General features: G+C 39.2%; 2 protein-coding genes across 2 annotated transcripts in view; both read left to right on the top strand.

Moving 5' to 3' along the window:
• The first annotated feature begins 10,106 nt into the window (after positions 1–10,106).
• On the top strand, positions 10,107–14,654 carry LOC133613241 (uncharacterized). Its single transcript, XM_061970638.2, has 8 exons — positions 10,107–10,132; positions 10,588–10,673; positions 10,770–10,990; positions 11,472–11,647; positions 12,032–12,106; positions 12,501–12,615; positions 13,364–13,554; positions 14,439–14,654. The coding sequence occupies exons 3-7, from the start codon at positions 10,819–10,821 to the stop codon at positions 13,474–13,476; spliced, it is 651 nt and encodes a 216-aa protein (XP_061826622.1). The 5' UTR covers positions 10,107–10,132; positions 10,588–10,673; positions 10,770–10,818; the 3' UTR covers positions 13,477–13,554; positions 14,439–14,654.
• Positions 14,655–15,681: 1,027 nt separating this feature from the next.
• LOC133617973 (grancalcin-like) overlaps positions 15,682–23,718 on the top strand; it is a 34,509-nt gene continuing 26,472 nt past the window's right edge. The window contains exon 1 of the mRNA XM_061978411.2: positions 15,682–15,811. Coding sequence (XP_061834395.1) covers positions 15,788–15,811 — 24 coding nt within the window. The 5' untranslated portion in view covers positions 15,682–15,787. The remainder of the gene's footprint in view (positions 15,812–23,718) is intronic.

The following is a 23,718-nucleotide window of genomic DNA, read 5'->3' as shown; positions in this document are numbered from 1 at the left end:
CTGAAAGTATTGTACTACAACTATAATAAACTGCAAGTACACTACTGCAAGTATTGTACTACAACTACAATAAACTGCAAGTACACTACTGCAAGTTTTGTACTACAACTACAATAAACTGCAAGTACACTACTGCAAGTATTGTACTACAACTACAATAAACTGCAAGTACACTACTGCAAGTATTGTACTACAACTACAATAAACTGCAAGTACACTACTGCAAGTATTGTACTACAACTACAATAAACTGCAAGTACACTACTGCAAGTATTGTACTACAACTACAATAAACTGCAAGTACACTACTGCAAGTATTGTACTACAACTACAATAAACTGCAAGAACACTACTGCAAGTATTGTGCTACAACTACAATAAACTGCAAGTACACTACTGCAAGCACATTTGCTACTGTACGAGATCTGAAATCTATGTTTGACCAAAATACTTTATTCATTACATTTGAACCTTTTCTTTTTTACTCAATATAATAACAATTACTTTACTACTTTTATTGAATGTTATTTTCTTTACATTATGTGTTTCTATGTTAGAGTAAATCAACCATATTTTTTTCAACTAAATCGGAAGGTTATATATTTTGCACACTGTGTAAGTGAAGAACATTTGGTCACAGTAAACGCTGGTTAAAAAAACAAAACCCTGTTAAAAGCTTAACAAATAGAAAAGCTCTACCTTTATGTGGAATAAAACACCATTTTGGTCACTTGTTGCCCTCAGAGTGGACATCCTGGGCAAACAAACGTTCCCTCGTGCAGCGTGCTTTGTTTGAAGAGATGAAATGTACCATTTACCTGCCACTAAACCACAGCATTTATAGGTGACACTGTCAACGCATTTGGTCCCAATGGAAGAGTAAAGTGTTTATATAAGGCTTTTTACTGGGACTACCAGCACTTAATGATATTGCTTCTGTCATGATGAACACACAATGCGACTAAAGGAAGTTTGGGCAGGCGGAACAAAACTGGAGAGGTCAGAACATTCAATAAATATTTGTCTGCAGTTGAAGTTTATAACTGGAACAAACATACTTGGTAATGGGTGTTTCTTTAAGTGTCCTATTGCAGTTTTGATTGTTTTATGGTTATTCAATCCAGAAAAAACACTTTAGAAGTGTTCAAATGTGTCCTATAGAGTTTTGTGCTTCACTTGAACTCCTAAGTCAGGGGTTCTTAACCTTTTTGACCTCGAGGCCAACGCATACTTGCCAACCTTGAGACCTCCGAATTCGGGAGATGGGGTAGCGGGGGGTGCATACATTTTCAAGAATTTCTTTTATATATATATATATATATATATATATATATATATATATATATATATATATATATATATAATTGGCCGAACGGATATACTCATTCATGAACTGATTATTTATATCATAATATTATAAATAATCCGTTCATGAATGAGTATATCCGTTCAGCCACCGTGTTCAATGGAGAAGTCTGATCTACAAAATGTGCAGGCAGCATACCCCTTCCCCTTCGAGCTGTCCTGGATGAACTGAAATTATTTTTTCCAATCATTTTGGAACTTGCAAGCGTACTTCTTCTTCTTCCTCGTCGTCGCCATGTCTCTTCTTTGTTCTTCTGCTTCGTCTCTGTTATGTTTTTGGACATTACTACTTGCCGTAGTTTTGAAACAATGCATGATGGGAATCCGGATGTTGTGTGTCAGTGTATTAACGTGCCGGCTGGAATAAACACACACTGAGAAATAGCTCCGTGCCTGCCTACTTTATGGGTTATAGATAAACCTATGGATAACGGAGACATATATAATAGTAGGGGTGTGGGAAAAAATCGATTCGAATTCGAATCCCGATTCTCACGTTGTGCGATTCAGAATCGATTGTCATTTTTAAAAAATCGATAGTTTTTTTTTTATTAACTTTTTTTTATTTTCCATTTTTTATTTATTTAATTAATTAATGTATTTTTTTTAAATTAATCAATCCAACAAAACAATACACAGCAATACCATAACAATGCAATCCAATTCCAAAACCAAACACGACTTAGCAACACTCAGAACAGCAATTGAGAGGAGACACAAACACGACACAGAACAAACCAAAAGTAGTGAAACAAAAATGAATATTATCAACAACAGTATCAATATTAGTTACAATTTCAATATAGCAGTGATTAAAAATCCCTCATTGACATTATCATTAGACATGAATAAAAAAAAATAAAAAAATTAACAATAGTGTCACAGTGGCTTACACTTGCATCACATCTCATAAGCTTGACAACACACTGTGTCCAATATTTTCACAGAGATAAAATAAGTCATATTTTTGGTTCATTTAATAGTTAAAACAAATTTACATTATTGCAATCAGTTGATAAAACATTGTCCTTTACAGTTATAAAAGCTTTTTACAAAAATCTACTACTCTGCTTGCATGTCAGCAGACTGGGGTAGATCCTGCTGAAATCATATGTATTGAATGAAGAGAGAATCGTTTTGAATCTGGAAAATATCGTTTTTGAATCGAGAATCACGTTGAATTGAAAAAAATCGATTTAGAATCAAATCGTGACCCCAAGAATCGATATTGGATCGAATCGTGGGACACCCAAAGATTCGCAGCCCTATAAAGGCAGTGGTCCCCAACCTTTTTGTAGCTGCGGACAACGCTTGAAAACTTGTCCCACGGACCGGGGGGGTTTCTTTTTTTTCCATAAAGAAATACAATCATGTGTGCTTACGGACGGTATCCCTGCAGACTGTATTGATCTATACTGACATATAAAGTATATATTGTGTTTTTTATGTTGATTTAATACAAAAAAAAAATATATTTTTTTTTAATGTTTTTATTTCTTGTGCGGCCCGGTACCAATCGGTGGTTGGGGACCACTGCTCTAAGGTATGCGCCTGTACAATTGCCCACTGCTCGTGCGTCTGCTGTGCACAGCAAATCCATGCCGCGCACAAAATCAAATCCAACCTGATTCAAAAATGTGATCTTTGAAAGGGGTACCAATACTTTCCAAAGCAAGACCACCACCAAGACCTACAATACTAATACATAGCTGACAAAATTATTTTTTGTTATTTTAATTGTAAGTGGCGGCTGTGCATTACATGACACCTCTAACAGACTAAGATTGGTAACCTTCATCCATATTTCTATTTTGCTTCAGATTTTATTCTCTGAAATGTGTAACTCTGACAAAAACAAATGAAAATCAAATGTCTTCTCCTGACGTGGGTGTTAAGAGAATATTACAGGCCAAGGAGAATCTCGCTCTGAGCGCCATTGAAGCTAGAACTGCCACTGGTCACTTGGCAACCACTCTAAAATGTTTCCTATTTGTCACTTAGGGCAGTGTTTTTCAACCATAGCTGCGAGCGCCATCAAAAGGGACGCCCAAAAAAATACTGTTTCTCAGCTGTGGCCCGTATTCAGTTGTAAAACACTTTTCCACCACTTGTGGCAGTAATGACAATCTCAAACAAACAGAAGAAGTCTGGAGCTGAAGTCATAGAGAAGTTTCTTAAGCGCAAAAATTATGACTAAAGTGGTGAAGCTGTATTTTTATTTGCACTTTAAATTTATTGACAGTTTAGTTAAGAAACATTCAATACTAATTTAGTTCATTTGTTTTAGCACAACATAAATGTACGTACATTTATTTTTTGTCAGTTTTTCATGAGTCCCTTCTTATGCAGTGTATTAAGTTAGTACTTTTTTTTTAATCAGCCCGACTTAAGCCTAAGGTCTATGTGTTAAATAAGTACCAATCTTGGTGATTAACACATGCTTTCATATCCATCCATCCATCCATTTTCTACCGCTTAATCCCTTCGGGGTCGCGGGGGGCGCTGGAGCCTATCTCAGCTACAATCGGGCGGAAGGCGGTGTACACCCTGGACAAGTCGCCACCTCCTCACAGGGCCAACACAGATAGACAGACAACATTCACACTCACATTCACACACTAGGGCCAATTTAGCCAATCAACCAATCTAACCTAACCTACCTATAATGTTTTTGGAGGTGGGAAGAAGCCAGAGTACCCGGAGGGAACCCACGCAGTCACGGGGAGAACATGCAAACTCCACAGAGAAAGATCCCGAGCCCGGGATTGAACCCAGGACTGCTCAGGACCTTCGTATTGTGAGGCAGACGCACTAACCCCTCTTCCAACGCTGTTGTAACACGTGTTGAATGTGGCTTGGCATTGTCTTGTTGAAATAAGCAGGGGCGTCCATGAAAAAGACAGCGCTTAGATGGCAGCATATGTTGTTCCAAAACCTGTATGTTCCTTTCAGCATTAATGGTGCCTTCACAAATGTGTAAGTTACCCATGCCTTGGGCACTAATACACCCCCATACCATCACAGATGCTGGCTTTTGAACTTTGCGTCGATAACAGTCTGGATGGTTCGCTTCCCCTTTGGTCCGGATGACACAATGTCGAATATTTCCAAAAACAATTTGAAATGTGGACTCGCCAGACCACAGAACACTTTTCCACTTTGCATGAGTCCATCTTAGATGATCTCGGGCCCAGAGAAGCCGGCGGCGTTTCTGGATGTTGTCGATAAATGGCTTTCGCTTTGCATAGTAGAGCTTTAACTTGCACTTACAGATGTAGCGACGAACTGTATTTAGTGACAGTGGTTTTCTGAAGTGTTCCTGAGCCCATGTGGTGATATCCTTTAGAGATTGATGTCGGTTTTTGATACAGTGCCGTCTGAGGGATCAAAGGTCACGATGTTGATTTCCGTCCATGCCGCTTACGTGGAGTGATTTCTCCAGATTCTATGCACCTTTTGATGATATTATGGACCGTAGATGTTGAAATCCCTAAATTTCTTGCAATTGCACTTTGAGAAACGTTGTTCTTAAACTGTTTGCCTATTTGCTCACGCAGTTGTGGACAAAGGGGTGTACCTCGCCCCATCCTTTCTTGTGAAAGACTGAGCATTTTTTGGGAAGCTGTTTTTATACCCAATCATGGCACCCACCTGTTCCCAATTAGCCTGCACACCTGTGGGATGTTCCAAATAAGTGTTTGATGAGCATTCCTCAACTTTATCAGTATTTATTTCCACCTTTCCCAACTTCTTTGTCACGTGTTGCTGGCATCAAATTCTAAAGTTAATGATTATTTGCAAAAAAGGTTTATCAGTTTGAACATCAAATATGTTGTCTTTGTAGCATATTCAACTGTATATGGCAGCGTTTCTCAAAGTGTGGGGCGCGCCCCACTGGTGGGGAATAGAGACATGACAGGTGGGGCGCGAGGAACGGGAGGGAATTTCACTTTAATTTATTTTATTTTATTTTATTTTTTTTTAGATTTTTTTTTTTTTACTTTGCTTTCATTTTCCATACACACTGTAAATCACTTTGTGATTCTGTCTGTGAAATCCGCTTTATAAATAAATGTAAATTACTTATTCTTCCTGTAGGCTCTACATTTCTAGGTAGGAGCAAAAGTTTGACAGACATAGCAACAGTAACTAATGGGGGCGGGGCTAAGCGGAACAAACTTGACGAGACAAGCGCAGCAAAATGAAAAGCTGTCCCACTGTCAAACGACACAGTGGCGAGACGTATATGCGACATTGCAAGTGATCTTGAGGAACAACTCGGAGACAAATGAAAATAAAGTCGTTTTGCTTTACAAGTGGACGAAGCTACTGACAGCAATAAAGACTGCCTGTTCATCGCATACGTCCGCTTTGTGAATGGCGAGTCACTGTGCGAGGATTTGCTGTTTTGCAAATACATCAAAAATAGAGCCTCTGCTGATGCGCTGTTCAAGATAATGGACAGTTTCCTCAAAGAACACGACCTTAAATGGGAAAACTGTGTGGGCTTTTGCTCTGATGGCGCAACGACCATGGCAGGGTCAAGAAACAAGCTGCAGGCTCTAATAAAGAGGCTTGCGCCAAATGCGCATTGGACACACTGTGTCATGAAGCACTCGCGTCAAGGCAGCTCAGCCCCGAACTCAATGAGGTTTTAACAGATGTGAGCGCGGTAAATTTGATCAAAACACGACCACTGAAAGCGCGACTATTCTCTGCACTGTGTGAGGAAATGGGAGCTGATCATACAGCCGTGCTGTTTCACCATACTTGCCAACCTTGAGACCTCCGATTTCGGGAGGTGGGGGTGGGGGGCGCGGTTGGGGGTGGGGGCGTGGTTAAGAGGGGAGGAGTATATTTACAGCTAGAATTCACCAAGTCAAGTATTTCACACACACACACACACACACACACACACACACACACACACACACACACACACACACACACATATATATATATATATATATATATATATATATATATATATATATATATAAAAGAAATACTTGACTTTCAGTGAATTCTAGCTATATATATATATATATATATATATATATATATATATATATATATATATATATGTATATATAAATAAGAGAAATACTTGAATTTCAGTGTTCATTTATTTACACATATACACACACATAACACTCATCTACTCATTGTTGAGTTAAGGGTTGAATTGTCCATCCTTGTTCTATTCTCTGTCATTATTTTTCTAACCATGCTGAACACCCTCTCTGATGATGAAATCTGCTTCGTCTCCTTGTTGTGTGCGAAGTTGTGCACTGCACTCTCTAAAAGCCCTAGATGTTAATGTCACATATGCATGTACATTAGATGGCAGTATTGCCCTGTTTAAGAGTGTCACAACATTGCTGTTTACGGCAGACGAACTGCTTTACAGTAGACGAAAACGTGACTGCTGTTGTTGTGTGTTGTTGCCATGCTGGGAGGACGTTAATAAAACTGCCTAACAATAAACCCACATAAGAAACCAAGAACTCGCCCTCGATCATTCTACAGTTATAACGTGATTGGGCAGGCACGCTGTTTATATTGTGGGAAAGCGGACGTGAAAACATGCTGTCGACACGTCACTCAGGTACGCCTGAATTTCGGGAGATTTTCGGGAGAAAATATGTCCCGGGAGGTTTTCGGGAGAAGCGCTGAATTTCGGGAGTCTACCGGAAAATCCGGGAGGGTTGGCAAGTATGTGTTTCACAGTGAAGCAAGGTGGCTCTCCCGGGGCAAAGTGCTGTCACTTGCCCTGTCTTCCCAAATGCATAGCTCCTCCTTTTTTTTTGCAAAGATTGCAAAGTGGCACTTTTATTTTATTTATTTTGAACTTGATGCAAGTTATATGATTTATTATTGAACTTGATGCAAGTTATAACACTTTTATTTGATTTATTATTGAACTTGATGCAAGTTATAACACTTTTTTTTATTTATTATTGAACTTGATGCAAGTTATAACACTTTTTTTGATTTATTATTGAACTTGATGCAAGTTATAACACTTTTGTTTTATTTATTATTGAACTTGATGCAAGTTATTTTATTTATTATTGAACTTGATGCAAGTTATACCAGGCAGCACGGTGACAGAGGGGTTAGTGCATCTGCCTCACAATACGAAGGTCCTGAGTAGTCTTGGGTTCAATCCCGGGCTCGGGATCTTTCTGCGTGGAGTTTGTATGTTCTCCCCGTGACTGCGTGGGTTCCCTCCGGGTACTCCGGCTTCCTCCCACCTCCAAAGACATGCACCTGGGGATAGGTTGATTGGCAACACTAAATTGGCCCTAGTGTGTGGATGTGAGTGTGAATGTTGTCTGTCTATCTGTGTTGGCCCTGCGATGAGGTGGCGACTTGTCCAGGGTGTACCCCGCCTTCCGCCCGATTGTAGCTGAGATAGGCTCCAGCGCCCCCCGCGACCACAAAGGGAATAAGCGGTAGAAAATGGATGGATGGGCAAGTTATACCACAGCTGCACAGTTATTTTATTTATTATTGAACTTGATGTTATTTTATGTAATTGAGTTTGAATGTATACAACTTTATGTTACTTGATGTTCAATAAATTTGAAAATGTTAAGCTTGGCGTTAGCGTTCTGTTGGGGCGATGGGGGCAGGTGGGGCTTGAAAACTCGCCCTTGTCCAAAGTGGGGGATGACAAAAAAAGTTTGAGAACCACTGGTATATGGGATGAAAATGATTTGCAAATCATTGTATTCCGTTTATATTTACATCTAACACAATTTCCCAATTCATATGGAAACGGGGTTTGTAAAACGCTGAAGAAAACAACATTGTACTCTTAATTTCTTAATTATTTTCAGGGCTTTGTGCGGTCCCACACAAGATTGTTTTGGACCCATTCTTGTCTTTAATATTACTTATTATTATTAGATTCTTAAACTACCTCACCCTAAACCTAACATCACCGCATGACATACACACACTCAATCTGCTTACATGCACTCAAAAACGAATTTTTGACTTATTATGGTTGAAACTAGCTTTTTAAAACACATATAAAAACTTTAATAAGGTTTTACATGCAGCATGCAAACTTTTTCCAAGTGTTTGCATGGAAAAAGATTTTATCAGATGTTGGACTTTTTAAAGCTGCAAACAAAATATCTACAATAAGTGATTGTAAACTAGTTCCCTCTTGCATGTATACACTCCCATTCATCGATCATTGTATTAATTCTCAACACGTTCCAGCCTTTCCAACGTCATGACCCGGAAGCACAGTATAAGTGGCGCACTCCATGATCAGAAAGCCCACAATATCCCTAAAATATCCTTAACTCCCCAAAAATATTTGGTGTTGTCTTTATTTAACTTGTGTTTTTTGTTGTTCTAATAGTGCTTACAAACAAGCCAGAATTGAAGTTGTAAAAATCATACAACCTGTCATTATTCTTTTTAATATGATTATGAAGCTGTTAAGTTTCCCTTTACTGTATAGTGCAAGGTCATGTAGAATTATCGTTAATTGATCATAACAATTATAATAAAACATAATAATTATAATTATGTGTGCATCTACTGGGGGTTAAGCCTCCCCTGTCTTTAAAAACACAAATAGATGTATTTTATGTTTACCTTTGAAGATGTTGTGATGTCTGTGTTGTTGAGTTGTTTACCATTAATTGATTAACATGGACCCTGACTTAGTGAAGTGAATTATATTTATATAGCACTTTTCTCTAGTGACTCAAAGCGCTTTACATAGTGGAAACCCAATATCTAAGTTACATTTAAACCAGTGTGGGTGGCACTGGGAGCGGGTGGGTAAAGTGTCTTGCCCAAAGACACAACGGCAGTGACTAGGATGACGGAAGCGGGGATCCCTGCAAAAAATGTTCTATAGAATCTCTATAGAAATATATAGAACGCTATAGAATTTCGTCGGAATTTCTTTAGAACTGAAGATTCTATAGAATATGTATTCAAAATTCTATAGAAATTCTATAGACATCAGCTTCATGTGCTGGAAGGTCTTTTCACTGTTCTATAGAGCTGGGAATTCTATAGAATATCCTATAGAAATTCTATAGACATTACATTATCTGATGAAAAGTCCATAGATTGTTCTATAGAACTGGGCATTCTATAGAATGTCTAACAGAAATTCTATAGACATTACTTTATCTGCTGAAAGGTCTATAGATTGTTCTATAGAACTGGGCATTCTATAGAATGTCTAACAGAAATTCTATAGACATTATCCTTTATCTGCTGAAAGTTCTATAGATTGTTCCATGGAATAAAATTCTATAAAATGGCAGCAGCGCTATCACCATAGCATTGATTAATCTCATTAAGTTGATTCACCAGACTTGAGCTTGTTTTTTGAACAATGCAGGATGTCTCCCTCAATTATGAAAATGTTAATTTTGTATCATTCAAAATTGTGAGGTGTCATTTCAAGGCGGACACCCAGAACTTCGGCAGACTTTATTTTTAAAAGTATATTTATTCCAATAAATCAATTTATTTTTATTTTTAGAGTTTTTGAGTTATCTATAAGTAAAAAGTGTGAATATTTTCGTAACTTACTTTTTTATGTGATAAAATTAATTTTATTGGACTTCCAACATAAATTGATTTAGCAAAACTCAGTTCAAAGGTTTAAATCAGACCTAAAACGTCAGGACCCGCCCACGTACCTGCATGCAGCTGTGGAAGAACAAGCCCAGACACGTTTCTTCACGGAGCCCGGGATAGGAAAACACTTTACCGAACTCATGTAAGTAACAATTTATATTGTTAAAAGTCAGTATTTGCCAGGATTTAAATGTATACATTTTCAAAAGCATGGTTCAATGTTATATTTAGTTTACTACTCCCCCCCCCCCCCCAAACACGATAGATAGAACTGCTCTCGTTTTGTTATAAAATAACAAAACTGTTTTAAGGCTGCAATCACAACCAAATTCATGTATAGTTGGTAATAATCGCGTTGTATCAATGTTTCTCATATCCGACACTAATAAGTGCGAATATGTTTCAAATCAACTTTTTTTTAAATTATTTATTTTTCCCCTTCGCGCTTGCCGTAGTTGCAAAGCAGATTTCGCGGGCAGTTTGAGTTGGTGATGGCGGCCACAACGTCCATGTTGACTTCACTCGCTCTTTCTAAGCTGCCCAAGTCACGTCGGAGTTCATTGACGGTAACTTTGTTGGCTTAAACATCACATTTAGGTTTAGGGTCTTCTAGGCGCGATGCGAGACGTCACAAGCGGGCTAACGTTGAGCCAAACAGCAGCTTCGAGGCACGGGCGGAAATGGTGAGCTAGCAAAACTAGCCTCATTTATTATTATTATTATTATTATTATTATCATCCCTCCATTGTTTGTAACGTCAGGCTTGTGTGATCACACAGAGAAGGAGTTTGGCCCCCAGTCAGGTCGCCAAACGGAAGCAAGGGGAGGATGATCATCGAGACGAAATATAGTATATTAACCACGAGCGGTTCTCGAGAGAAGATGAATGGAGAAAATTGGGACAGTGATGAAGAAGTCCAAGTTCCATGGCCACTCAACAAAGCAGGAGGAAGGAAGCAGTCACAAACCAAATACGTGGCAAGAATTCTGAGATTTGGTGGTAATTAATAAACAGTTGAAAACTTTTCAATTCAATTCAGTAAAAAGTATACGTTTTACCAGAAGTACATATAAATATAGATATATTTAATATAGATATATTTAATGTACTTCTGATTTTACACCTTGAACTTTCGACTTTGTTTATGTAAAGTTAAATTTAATTAATATAATTTTTTTTCTTCCATGATTGATAGTAATTTCTCATCAGTGCAGCCCTGGTATACTGAATGTTTCAATCTGCAATGCTGAGGTGATTGTCATGATAGTACAGACTTAACCTTGACAATTTTTTAATATGGCTGTAAGCCTGTAAATAAGGGAAAGTAAGGTGAAATTTGTTTCTCGCTGAGGTGAATTTCTGAATCATCAGAACTGTAGGTATACCAAAGTAATTTAGTGATAACAATCTGCTGCTGAAATGTATGACTAACTGTACAGTTTAATTTAGCTTAATGTGGCACATATTTGTTTTTACACAGAAGACACACGTGAACTGACGCCATATTTGAAAGCCGCTCAGGATGGCAAGGATGTACCCCTTACTGGTGATTTGGAATATGGCAGAGGCAAGAGAAACAAACAGCCAAAGTCTTGGTCATCAGACAGTGAGAGCAAGGATGAAAGTGTTGAGGAGACTCTATCTGACAGACAGCAGGTACTTTTATTTCAGTGGTGTTGTCGCGATATGACCGAAATAGTGTTGAAAGTGACGTTAAACGTTAATTCACTCACTCACTATTTCAGTGGTGTTTCAACTGTGTGAGGTTTTGTAGGATTCAATCCCATACTTTTGAAGTACCTTGTCAGTTTTTCTTTATCATAAAAGTTAATCAAATCATGTTTCATTGTAGGCTTTAAAGTTATTGAATATTTTGATTCAATTCGACCAACTCAGACAGAATAATATTCAAGACAAATTGAGGTGTTGACAGACTTTCTGCATGTACTCGAAAATCTATCATTTCTGCAAACATATTTCTTCACTTCAATGGCATATAAAAGAACTGAACACGTTTTCTTGTTAATCTTGATTTTTCAGAAGAAAAAGAGGAAAGTAAGCCGTACAGCTGTGGGATATGATGCTCGGGCACAATTGAAGGCCCAACTTGCTGCTGTGAGTACATGAATAGAATAGAATAGGATTTTATTGGTTAATCAAAGCACCCTCTCGAGGCAAACAATCACAAGTGCCTAGCATTCATTTGAAATCGAGGACGTAAAAATTGCATCCCTGGCAACTGGTTTAAAACACAAGTTTATACTTTTACTTATATGAAAATAACACTACAAATACCTGATGAACAGTGCCTACTGTGTGAATGGCTTACTGCTACATGTACATGTAGCATATTCAAATTAATGTGCCTACAAGGTTGCTTATACATGTAAAACTTATATGGTGCTGTCAGGGCCGTATCCAGGACAAATTGCTTCCGGAAAACATATGAGCGCCCAAATTAATCATAATACAAATTATTTCATTTGATTTACTATTTTGACATTTTCAGCTGGGAAGAACTTCACCGAAAGATACATGTACAGAAATGGAATCCCTGAAGAAGGAAGTCCTCCAGTTGAGAGAGGAAAACAAATCCCTTCGAGATGCATTGAGGGTTGTTGAAGGTAGGTTTTCTTATTCTAGAAGTATGTTATTGTAATTATCATAGGTTGATGGAAAATATGCTTACATGTCGATGTATGAAATAACTTTCTTATTACTGTATTTTCATCTAACTTTGGCCTACGGGTATTGTCGTCATGTACGGCTGTCCATCCGTCACCGCAATATTTACAGAATCGTTTCATGTACGGAAACCAAACTTGTTACATCTATTTATCTTAGTGTAACAAGAAGCCTATCGAAAATGAGTCGTCTCGGACAATATTTTCCAGAGTTATGCCCCTTTTTTCCAATAAAAATCCATTTATGATTTGGGATAATTTCAGAACTGTTGCATATACAACATCCTAAGTTGTGATGTCCTCCCCTCTAAATAAGGGGAGGACATATGGTACTTGTTTGTTTGTCTGTCTGTCCGTCCGTTTTTGTGTGTTTCTCTTATATTAGCAAGAGTTACGTCCCTTCCATCTTGATATTTTGTCTCAGCTGGATATCTGATTAATACTTGACCGACAAATATTAAATCTTCGCGTGGTCAGGATGAATTAATATATATGGTTATATATATTTTTCATCTTTGATTGCTTCCTTACCATGTTTCCCTTGACTTGAACAAGATTCCTATCAAAATACCCTTACATTATGATAGCTGGGGTTAGAGCCGAGCGGTTTGGATATCGGCAGCTTCATGTTATTAATGTATTTTTTTTTAATTGTGTCTGCATCACAATGTACTTTTTTCTATTAAAGGACTTCCTGGCCTGCTAATGAAGATGGACGACTTATCACGTCAGGCAACAATACTATCAGCTCGACGTCCTGCTGTCGCTCTGCCAGAGAGGAGCTGGCCAACAGCAGCTTGACAGGAAAAAAATCCAATGCTTTTAAGGATAAGCATGAGAAACCAAAACTGGATGACAAGAAAGTGTCTGCTATTATTGGTGAGTATAAGTTAAATCAATCTGATTAAAACCATATCCACATCAGGGAAGTGGATCTGACCCTTTTCCTATCTCCAAGTCGTTCCGTGATCGTTTGGCATGAAGTATAGATATCCATAGCTTCCAGTCTGCTTGGTCCATGAATTGACTGCGAGATGTTCGTTTTGACAGATTTATAGGCATGGGTGGTCACATTAGCTTTGATCTCGTCGGAAACCAACATCAAGTGACAAAGCAAAAACCGCAGCGCACGGATATCTACACCTTTTTCTCGTTTGATATCTTATATCGGCATTCTCCGCCTTACTATTTAACAACTAGCGTCGGGAATTTCCGTGAGTTCTGCTGCAAGTTGAGAAGTGAACGAACTTTTAGATAGGGAATGTGTCAGATCCCCTTCCCGATGTGGATATGGTTTCAATCAGATTGAAGTTAAATATTTTTATTAGAATTCTATTAATGCACTTTCGTGATTGTTCGAACGCCATTGGGGACACCCATCAAGTACACAACAAGATTCACAAGAAAGTGAAATCCTGAAAATAATTTGAAAAATATTTCACACACTGAATGGATTTTCTATATAGCTAATGAATAGTGTACATGCACTGTCAGAATTTGATACAGATTTGTTGCAGTTCGTAAAGCCTGCCATGATTGCACCACATATGATTTTGTGTGCGTCAAGCAGTGCAAGTGCCTTACAGCATAGAAACGCGTGATATGCAATGTATGCAGTGTGTTGACTATCCATTGCATTGATTAAATGATAGACATCACTCTCTTTATCGAGCTGAAAAATGCCATAGTGTAACTCATTGCATGACAGCTAGTGTCTTGGTGTCTGCAGACACTAATTCTGGTATATTTTATTGATCTTTCAGATTTTGTGAAGAAGCTCCATCCCTCAAGTGAAGCAAATGTGATAAAGAAAATCATTGGAGTGAAACTGAACATTGCGCAGAAAATGGGGAAAAAAAGAAGGCCTCAGAAACAAATTCTGCTGGACGTCTAGCCGTCTCTAACAGTCGGGGAAGCGCGGTGATCATGTTGATTTATGCTGCTGACATTTATTTATTACGTCAAGATTTGAGTTACATGTATATAATAAATACAAGTCAACATTCATTCAACTGCAATATTTGTCTTTCTCCATTGCCAGTGTTAGACCACAGATTTTGTAGAATGCCTGCCCAATCATTTCTACATCATTCTGAACCGTATTCCACAGAAAGCCATTCCATAGGAGCCTGTTCTATAGAACTACTCTTTAGAACTTTCTTCTATAGCACTATTCTTTAGAGGAGATCTATAGAACCATTCTTTAGAACCCTGTTCTATAGAACCATTCTTTAGAACCCTGTTCTATAGAACCATTCTTTAGAACCATGTTCTATAGAACCATTCTTTAGAATCCTGTTCTATAGAACTTCGGTCCTAAAGTTCATTAGAAATTCTATAGAGATATTCTTTAGAAATTCTATAGAACTTCGGTCCTAAAGTTCATTAGAAATTCTATAGAGATATTCTTTAGAAATTCTATAGAACATTTTTTGCAGGGATTGAACCTGGAACCCTCAAGTTGCTGGCACGGCCACTCTACCAACCGAGCGATACCGCCCCGACTTAAACAAGTTGAAAAACTTATTCGAGTGTTACCATTTAGTGGTCAATTGTACGGAATATGTACTGTACTGTGCAATCTACTAATAAAAAGTCTCAATCAATCAATCAAAAAGTCAACAGGGAAGTGTTTCATGCTGGGTTTGTCGTCACCAAGCGGAATGAACCAGCAACTACACATTCCTAATTTGATTCAACCAACGCTAATAATTGTTTTACTTTCATGACACCTCATTTTTACAACAAATCTTCACAAAAGCCCAAACAAAAATCGTCACCGTAAAAACTTCAAAATTGTAAAGTCTATTGGTTTGTTTATTTTTATGTATTTATTTGGATTAAGTATTTGTTTGTTATGTTTCTGTTCCGTTTAGTTATAGTTTTAATCATTCTAGTCGTTTTTATTGTTTATTATATTTTGATTATCGAATGTTTCCACTTTAAGCCCTTGTCACTACTAGTTTGTATTTTAAATAAAGTTAGGAGGGAAAAAAAACCTGACCCCCCCCAAAAAAACAGCAACTGCTTTCCCGGAAGTGAAGAAGCAGTGGTAGAACCGGTGCTTCAACAACCTTTCGGTTTTTGCTAGTTTTCTTTTTTTTAACTTCACATGGCGTACCCAGGATACGGTGGGGTGAGTATATTTAAACAATTAACGTCCACTCAAGTAACCGTTTTATGTTTGAAATAATACGTTCGGCTGTTGCGCTCCTGCCAGCGTTTCCAATTATTTGAAACAACATTCTTAACTCCTTGGTTTTTTCCGAGCTCTTTGTGTCTTATTCAGTCAAACCAAAATAACAAACATCACAGTGCGCTGGAAATCAATTATTTCATAAAAAATACTTTCAGGTTGAAAAATACCACAATAAGTTACATAGCTGTCACTGTTTCACTAAAGTGTCGTCTTGGAGTTGACTTTGAAGACACTTTTTTTAATTCACTTCCGCACTTATACTTGCTAAAAAAAAAAAAAAGTGCGTTCACGGCCAATACCCGGATGTTGCACTCAAAACGGTCAAAATTATGGGTGCGCAGGGTTTTTGATTGATTGATTGAGACTTTTATTAGTAGGTTGCACAGTGAAGTACATATTCCGTACAATTGACCACTAAATGGTAACACCCCAATAAGTTTTTCAACTTGTTTAAGTCGGGGTATATACATTGAATTATTTACATTATTTACAATCCGGGGTGTGGAGGGGGAGTGTGGGGGGTTAGGTTTGGTTGTTATCATCAGTCATCATCAATTGAGAACAGAGAAATGGATATTGAAACAGTGTAGGTCTGACTTGGTAGGATATGTACAGCAAGTAGTGGACATAGAGAGAGAGATCAGAAGGCAGAAGAACACGTATCTACATTTGATTGTATATAGGGGAGGGTGTTAGTTTAGGGTTGAAGTTGCCTGGAGGTGTACTTTTATTGCGGTTTTGAAGGAGGATAGAGATGCCCTTTCTTTTCTACCTGTTGGGAGCGCATTCCACATTGATGTGGCATAGAAAGAGAATGAGTTAAGATCTTTGTTAGATCGGAATCTGGGTTTAACGTGGTTAGTGGAGCTCCCCCTGGTGTTGTGGTTATGGCGGTCATAAGGAAGTAGTTTGACATGCACTTCGGTATCAGGGAGGTGTCGCGGATTTTATAGACTAGGCTCAGTGCAAGTTGTTTTACTCTGTCCTCCACCCTGAGCCAGCCCACTTTGGAGAAGTGGGTAGGAGTGAGGAGGGACATACTTCCAGTCACCACCCTTAATATTGAACTAACTTAAACGGTACTACAGTCTTCCTAGTCAAATGCATTGCAAGTTAAACATACTTTGCCAATGAAGCTGATTCTGAGTCTGAAATAATGCCAGTTGAGGAGCAACTGTGATGGTGTTGCACAGAACAAGTGGGTTACTAATATTGGGATTGTCATTTCTGGTCAGCACGGTGGTGGAAAAAGGGGTTAGTGCGTGTGCCTCACAATAAGAAGGTTCTGGGTTCGATCCTGGGATCGGATCTTTCTGTGTGGAGTTTGCATGTTCTCCCCTCCGGGTACTTCGGCTTCCTCCCACCGCCAAAGACATGCACCTGGGGATAGGTTGATTGGCAACACTAAATTGGCCCTAGTGCAGTGGTTCTTAACCTGGGTTCGATCGAACCCTAGGGGTTCGGTGAGTCGGCCTCAGGGGTTCGGCGGAGGTCAAAACACATCCGACTCATCGTGTAAATACAAACTTCTCCCTATCGGCGTATTACGGATACAGCAACATTTGACTGATTTGCAGGTGTATAATTTGTTGTGAGTTTATGCACTGTGTTGGTTTTGTTGTTTGAACAAGGTGATGTTCATGCACGGTTCATTTTGTGCACCAGTAAAAAAAACATGGTAACACTTTAGTATGGGGAACATATTCACCATTAATTAGCTGCTTATTAACATGCAAATAAGTAACATATAGGCTCTTGACTAGTCATTATTAAGTACTTATTAATGCCTTATTCTGCATGGCCTTATTATAACCCTAACCCTCTAACCCTGACCCGAACCCTAACCAAATAACTCTAAATTAAGTCTTTGTTATTTAGAATATGTTCCCCATACTAAAGTGTTACCAAAAACATATAACTTTGTGTTGAATTTGAAAAAAACATTTTATTTTTCACTAAAGAAGGGTTCGGTGAATGTGCATTTGAAACTGGTGGGGTTCGGTAACTCCAACAAGGTTAAGAACCACTGCTCTGGTGTGTGAATGTGAGTGTGAATGTTGTCTGTCTATCTGTGTTGGCCCTGTGATGAGGTGGCGACTTGTCCAGGGTGTACCCCGCCTTCCGCCCGAATGCAGTTGAGACAGGCTCCAGCGACCCCAAAAGGGACAAGCGGTAGAAAATGGATGGATTTCCGGTCAGTGCGCAAACACTAAAATAATTGATTTGGGAAAGCCCTACACAAGTGTGTGCACTCAGTGTACACTAGTAAAAGCATGAAATTGAAATTGCCTATATTGAGATATATATATTATTGTCTATATCGCACAGCACTAGTTAGTGTGTGTTGATTTTCTTCTTTTGTTTATAAAGCACAGTTTATACGTCAAAAGGACAATAAGATTAATAAACAATAAAACGTATTGTAGTCTTCTTTTTGAGAGTGTATAATACGGTCATGTCAACACATTCATTTAGAGACGTCATCTATAGTTTCTCAGTGTTAGCGGGACTGCTTGCCATAGACTGTGCTTTTGGACAACAAATATCTCAGGTTAGTTTGGTGTGTTTTTCGTTTCATCACTTTGTGGTTTTGAGGTAACGCTAGTATTTTGTCACATTTCAACACTTGTCTCTGTACTGTTCTTCATGTACTGACTTGACCCAGTGTTCCCCATACATGTTTTTTTTTGGCTGGAAGTCCATATAGAATATTAGTAAACACATAGCATCCCTCAAATCCTTAAAGCCACATTGAATTTGAGATCCAAAAGGTAATTTCTGTGAAAAGTGGGTTTGTTCATGTCGACATGTGTTGTAGTTACAGTAGGGCTGGGCGATATGGCCTTTTATTAATATCTCGATTGTTTTAGGCCATGTCACGATACACGATATATATCTTGATATTTTGCCTTAGCCTTGAATTAACACTTGATGCATATAATTACACGAGTATGATGATTCTTAGTGTCTACATTAAAACATTCTTGGTCATTTAAATTTTCCTGAGGGAACTCTCCTGAAGGAATCAATAAAGTACTATCTATCTATCTAAACTGCATTAATATATGCTAATTTAAAACTTTCATGCAGAGAGGGAAACCACAACTAAGTCAATTTACCAAAACTGTATTTATTAAACAGTTATTAAGCAGTGGCACAAACATTCATGTCATTTCAAAACAGAACGTGCAAGATTGTCAGAGACATTTTAAAACAAGCTATTAGTGCACTTTTGTGCATGATGTCACTAAGATGACATATCAAACAACACTAAATTAAAGTGCACTTTTTGTACAGAACGCCACTACAATAGTTTAAAACAAATAAAGTGCACTTTTGTGCATGATGTCACACAAGATATTTCAATAGCTGTCAAATAAAAATGAGCTGCATAATAGTAAATCAAATAGTGTATGTCCTTTGCTATGTGGTAGGTTCCTGCGGACGTTATCTCCTTCTGTTGACTATTTTTTTCATACGGTGTTGATCTGGAAATGGTTGTTTGGGCACTTTGTTGGTGTGGCACTGAACGGAGATGTTGACATGCAGAGTTTCAACCACTCTTCATTCTCTAGCGGGTGACTTTTCAAGTCATGCTACAAATTAGCAGTGGTGCTACTTTTTGTAGCAACGCTTTTGCTGCATACTTGGTCGACATCTTCCCGCTTGAAGCCGAACCACCGCCAGACGATGCACCCCGTGCTGTTTTTCTTAGGAATTAATTCTTCCTTCATTTGTTACCAGATTCACACCTTCTTTCTCTCGTATTACCACTCGCACCACTCAGCTAGCATCACAGCTAAAGTTACTATGCTGCTACCTCTCTGCTCTGCGAGGGCGTATGACGTTGCACGCGCGACAGTATGTGACGTATGTAAGAAGGTGCGCTTGTTTTATGTCTCAGTGAGAAGGAGAGACAAGAAAGAGTGAGAAACGCCTGTAAATAAATGATAAATGGGTTGTACCTGTATAGCGCTTTTCTACCTTCAAGGTACTCAAAGCGCTTTGACACTACTTCCACATTTACCCATTCACACACACATTCACACACTGATGGAGGGAGCTGCCATGCAAGGCGCTAGCCAGCACCCATCAGGAGCAAGGGTGAAGTGTCTTGCTCAGGACACAACGGACATGACGAAGTTGGTACTAGGTGGGGATTGAACCAGGGACCCTCGGGTCGCGCACGGCCACTCTTCCACTGCGCCACGCCGCCCCTGTAGTGTACCGTATTTTCCGCACTATAAGGCGCACCTAAAAACCACAAATTTTCTCAAAAGCTGACAGTGCGCCTTATAACCCGGTGCGCTTTATATATGGATAAATATTAAGATTCATTTTCATAAAGTTTAGGTCTCGCAACTACGGTAAACAGCCGCCATCTTTTTTCCCCGTAGAAGAAGCGCGCGGTGCATGCTGGGATATGTGACGTTTCATTTCCATTTGTGTGTTTATGTAAAGACCCCAAAATGGCTCCTATTAAGTGTGTTGTCTGTCTAATTATAAATAATGCAGACGAGGCGTGTTAACTGAGTTCTCAACGTTTACTTACAGCGTGCTCATAACCACATTGTAACTCCCAGCATACAACAACGCTTCTCAGGGCTACCGCGCATGCTCGTCACTATCGTTGCATGCTGGGTAGTGTAGTTGTTATATTTGCTAGCTCATAACAGCACATTGAGAGACACGCTTACGCGCTTAATTCAATACTCGCCGTCATTCCGGGTGGATTGACAAAAGACCTCCAGCCGCTAGATATTGGTGTCAAAAGGGCATTCGAAGCTAGACTGCTAACTGCGTGGGAACAGTGGAGGACGAAGAAGCGCGCGGTGCATGCTGGGATATGTGACGTTTCATTTCCATTTGTGTGTTTATGTAAAGACCCCAAAATGGCTCCTATTAAGTGTGTTGTCTGTCTAATTATAAATAATGCAGACGAGGCGTGTTAACTGAGTTCTCAACGTTTACTTACAGCGTGCTCATAACCACATTCTAACTCCCAGCATACAACGCTTCTCAGGGCTACCGCGCATGCTCGTAACTATCGTTGCATGCTGGGTAGTGTAGTTGTTATATTTGCTAGCTCATAACAGCACATTGAGAGACACGCTTACGCGCTTAATTCAATACTCGCCGTCATTCCGGGTGGATTGACAAAAGACCTCCAGCCGCTAGATATTGGTGTCAACAGGGCATTCGAAGCTAGACTGCTAACTGCGTGGGAACAATGGAGGACAGAAGGCGAACACACCTTCACTAAGACGAGGAGGCAGCGCCAGACGACGCCAACATCTGCCAGTGGATCGTAAATTTGCCCAACTTTTCACTTCGGACACCGAAGACGAAGGATTTACGAATGAAGAATAACTTCAGAAAGTGAGCGCTATGTTTATTTTGTGTGTTGTGACATTAACGTTCGAGCAACATTATGTTGCTATTGCTCTGCACTATTTTGAATTTTACTATGTTTGTGATTGCACATTAGCGTACATTTTGGGAGTGAACAGAGTTGTTAGAACGCTGGTTTTTAATATATTATTAAAGTTTGACTGACCTATCTGACTGTTTTTTTGACATTCCCTTTAGCGCAGCGTAGGCGCGGCTTATAGTCCGGGGCGGCTTATTGGTGGACAAAGTTATGAAATATGCCATTCATTGAAGGTGCGGCTAATAATCCGGTGCGCCTTATAGTGCGGAAAATACGGTAATGCCCGCAGCTAAAAGCAACTGCCTGAGAACGTATTCTCGAATATCACGATATAGTCATTTTCTACATCGCACAGAGACAAACCTGCGATATATCGAGTATATTCGATATATCGCCAAGCCCTAAGTTACAGCTGCACAATTAATAAAATAAAATCAAGATTTTTGATCATGAAGGTCATGGTCGGCGATGTACATCCATCTTCTTCCTCACCTCCTTCTGATGTCTGACCATTTCTTTTTCATTTCAGTCTGCCGTTCCCACAGCACACCGCAATTTCAATCCGCTGGTGATCGCTCCAAACGCAAGAAGGAAACACCTCCTACTGAGTTGTGATTGGCCAAATCGTGCAGCGCTTAAGCACATTGCTAGTTTCATTATCCATCCATACATTTTCTACCGCTTATTCCCTTTGGGGTCGCTGGAGCCTATTTCAGCTACAATCGGGCGGAAGGCGGGGACACCCTGGACAAGTCGCCACCTCATCACAGGGCCAACACAGATAGACAGACAACATTAACACTCACATCCACACACTAGGGCCAATTTAGTGTTGCCAATCAACCTATCCCCAGGTGCATGTCTTCGGAAGTGGGAGGAAGCCGGAGTACCCGGAGGGAACCCACGCATGATTATCGTATTTAAAAGGGCCGTGTCGTGGCTTTGGTATGCCATGTCAAGCCAATTACTGAGATCAAATCCATGTTGATTGCGAAACCAAGAAATGTGCTTGGATTTGTGCGGGTGCACACTTTATTCCTTCGGAATTTGTACTGGCCAACGTACATTTCTGGATTTGAAAGTATGTCTATTTTTAGTAGTAACGCCACGCAACTCTAGTTACATGAGGCCCCTGGTCTGCGTAGAGCGCGCCCGTCCACGCCAGAGGGCATTGTGTATGGACGCAAAACGCTACCACCACGCCAAACTTAAACATTAATATTATCATTAACATTGACAAACTTTTGCCAGGGTTTCTGCAGTCCATCGCTTCATTTCATTTAATTTCACTTGCTTCACTTCCGTGGAGTCTCGGTGTGCATTTAAAACCGCACTGCTGTTATTAGATGGCGCCAGGTGTGCACAATATTGAAAACGGATGCATTTGTCTCACACTAAAAGTTTCCCTCAAGGTGAAATGTATTTGATTTTATTTACATTTTTAAAGCGCAACACAGTGCTATGCGACTGGTCGCTCCTTTACTCACTTGCTCTGACACTGAGTGTTAAAGGGGACTGCACTTTTTGGAATGTTGCCTATCATTCACAATCCTTATGAGAGACAAGAAGACAAAGGTTTTTTGTTTTTTTTGCATTCAAGTTTGTAATAATCGGCTCATTCTGAAAAAGTAAAAATGCAGCTAATAGGAGCAATCCATACTACCTCTAAATAATTTAAAAAATGCATCCAAAAACTGCCAACAATACTTAATTTATGTTCCGTAACCTGGATAGAAACCAAGATGTAGCGACATTGTATTGTAAAAGCGAACACTGAACTATTTTTCTAGCGTAGTGCACATGGCCTTTCCAAGATATTCTACGGTATTACCTGTAAGCTAGCTTCTACGTCAGCAGCTAAATGGCTTTTGAGTTTGTAATGCACAACACAAAATGACAGGACATTAATATGTAGTGACTGAACAACATGAACAATTATATTACAGTATGTATAAAGTATTATCCCACATTTCATGCTTTGTTTGTACACTGCTAACTCGACAGTGAATGTAATGTAATAACAAGTATGATGTATCATGATCAGTGTTATAGTGACTAACTCGACTGACAGTTGTGCGTTTAGTCTTTTTCTGGTTATTTTGGGGTAAGCACTCCATTTATGACGAACAAGCTTGTTTCCAAGTTCCACATTTACATCGGCGAGTCACGTCAACCTGCTTCTGCTCCAACGTATCACCTTCTCTTTTCTCGCTTCTATAACCAGCAGTTCAACGTCTGTAAATTAAGTTAAAGATAAGGTTGTGAATCCGCATTTGTCCAAAAATAGCCAACTTTGTCGTCTATTTCCAAGTCTGCCACGATTGGAAAACACAAACATTTGTTTCCAGAAGTAGTAACGTACTTTTGTTGGAAGTGCATTGCTCTGGGCATGGAAATAAATACGCTGAGAAAA

Source organism: Nerophis lumbriciformis, linkage group LG01 (assembly GCF_033978685.3).
Source record: "Nerophis lumbriciformis linkage group LG01, RoL_Nlum_v2.1, whole genome shotgun sequence".
In the NCBI taxonomy this organism is placed as follows: domain Eukaryota; kingdom Metazoa; phylum Chordata; class Actinopteri; order Syngnathiformes; family Syngnathidae; genus Nerophis; species Nerophis lumbriciformis.
The sequence above is the reverse complement of the archived record's forward strand: the minus strand, read 5'-3'. Positions and strand labels throughout refer to the sequence as shown.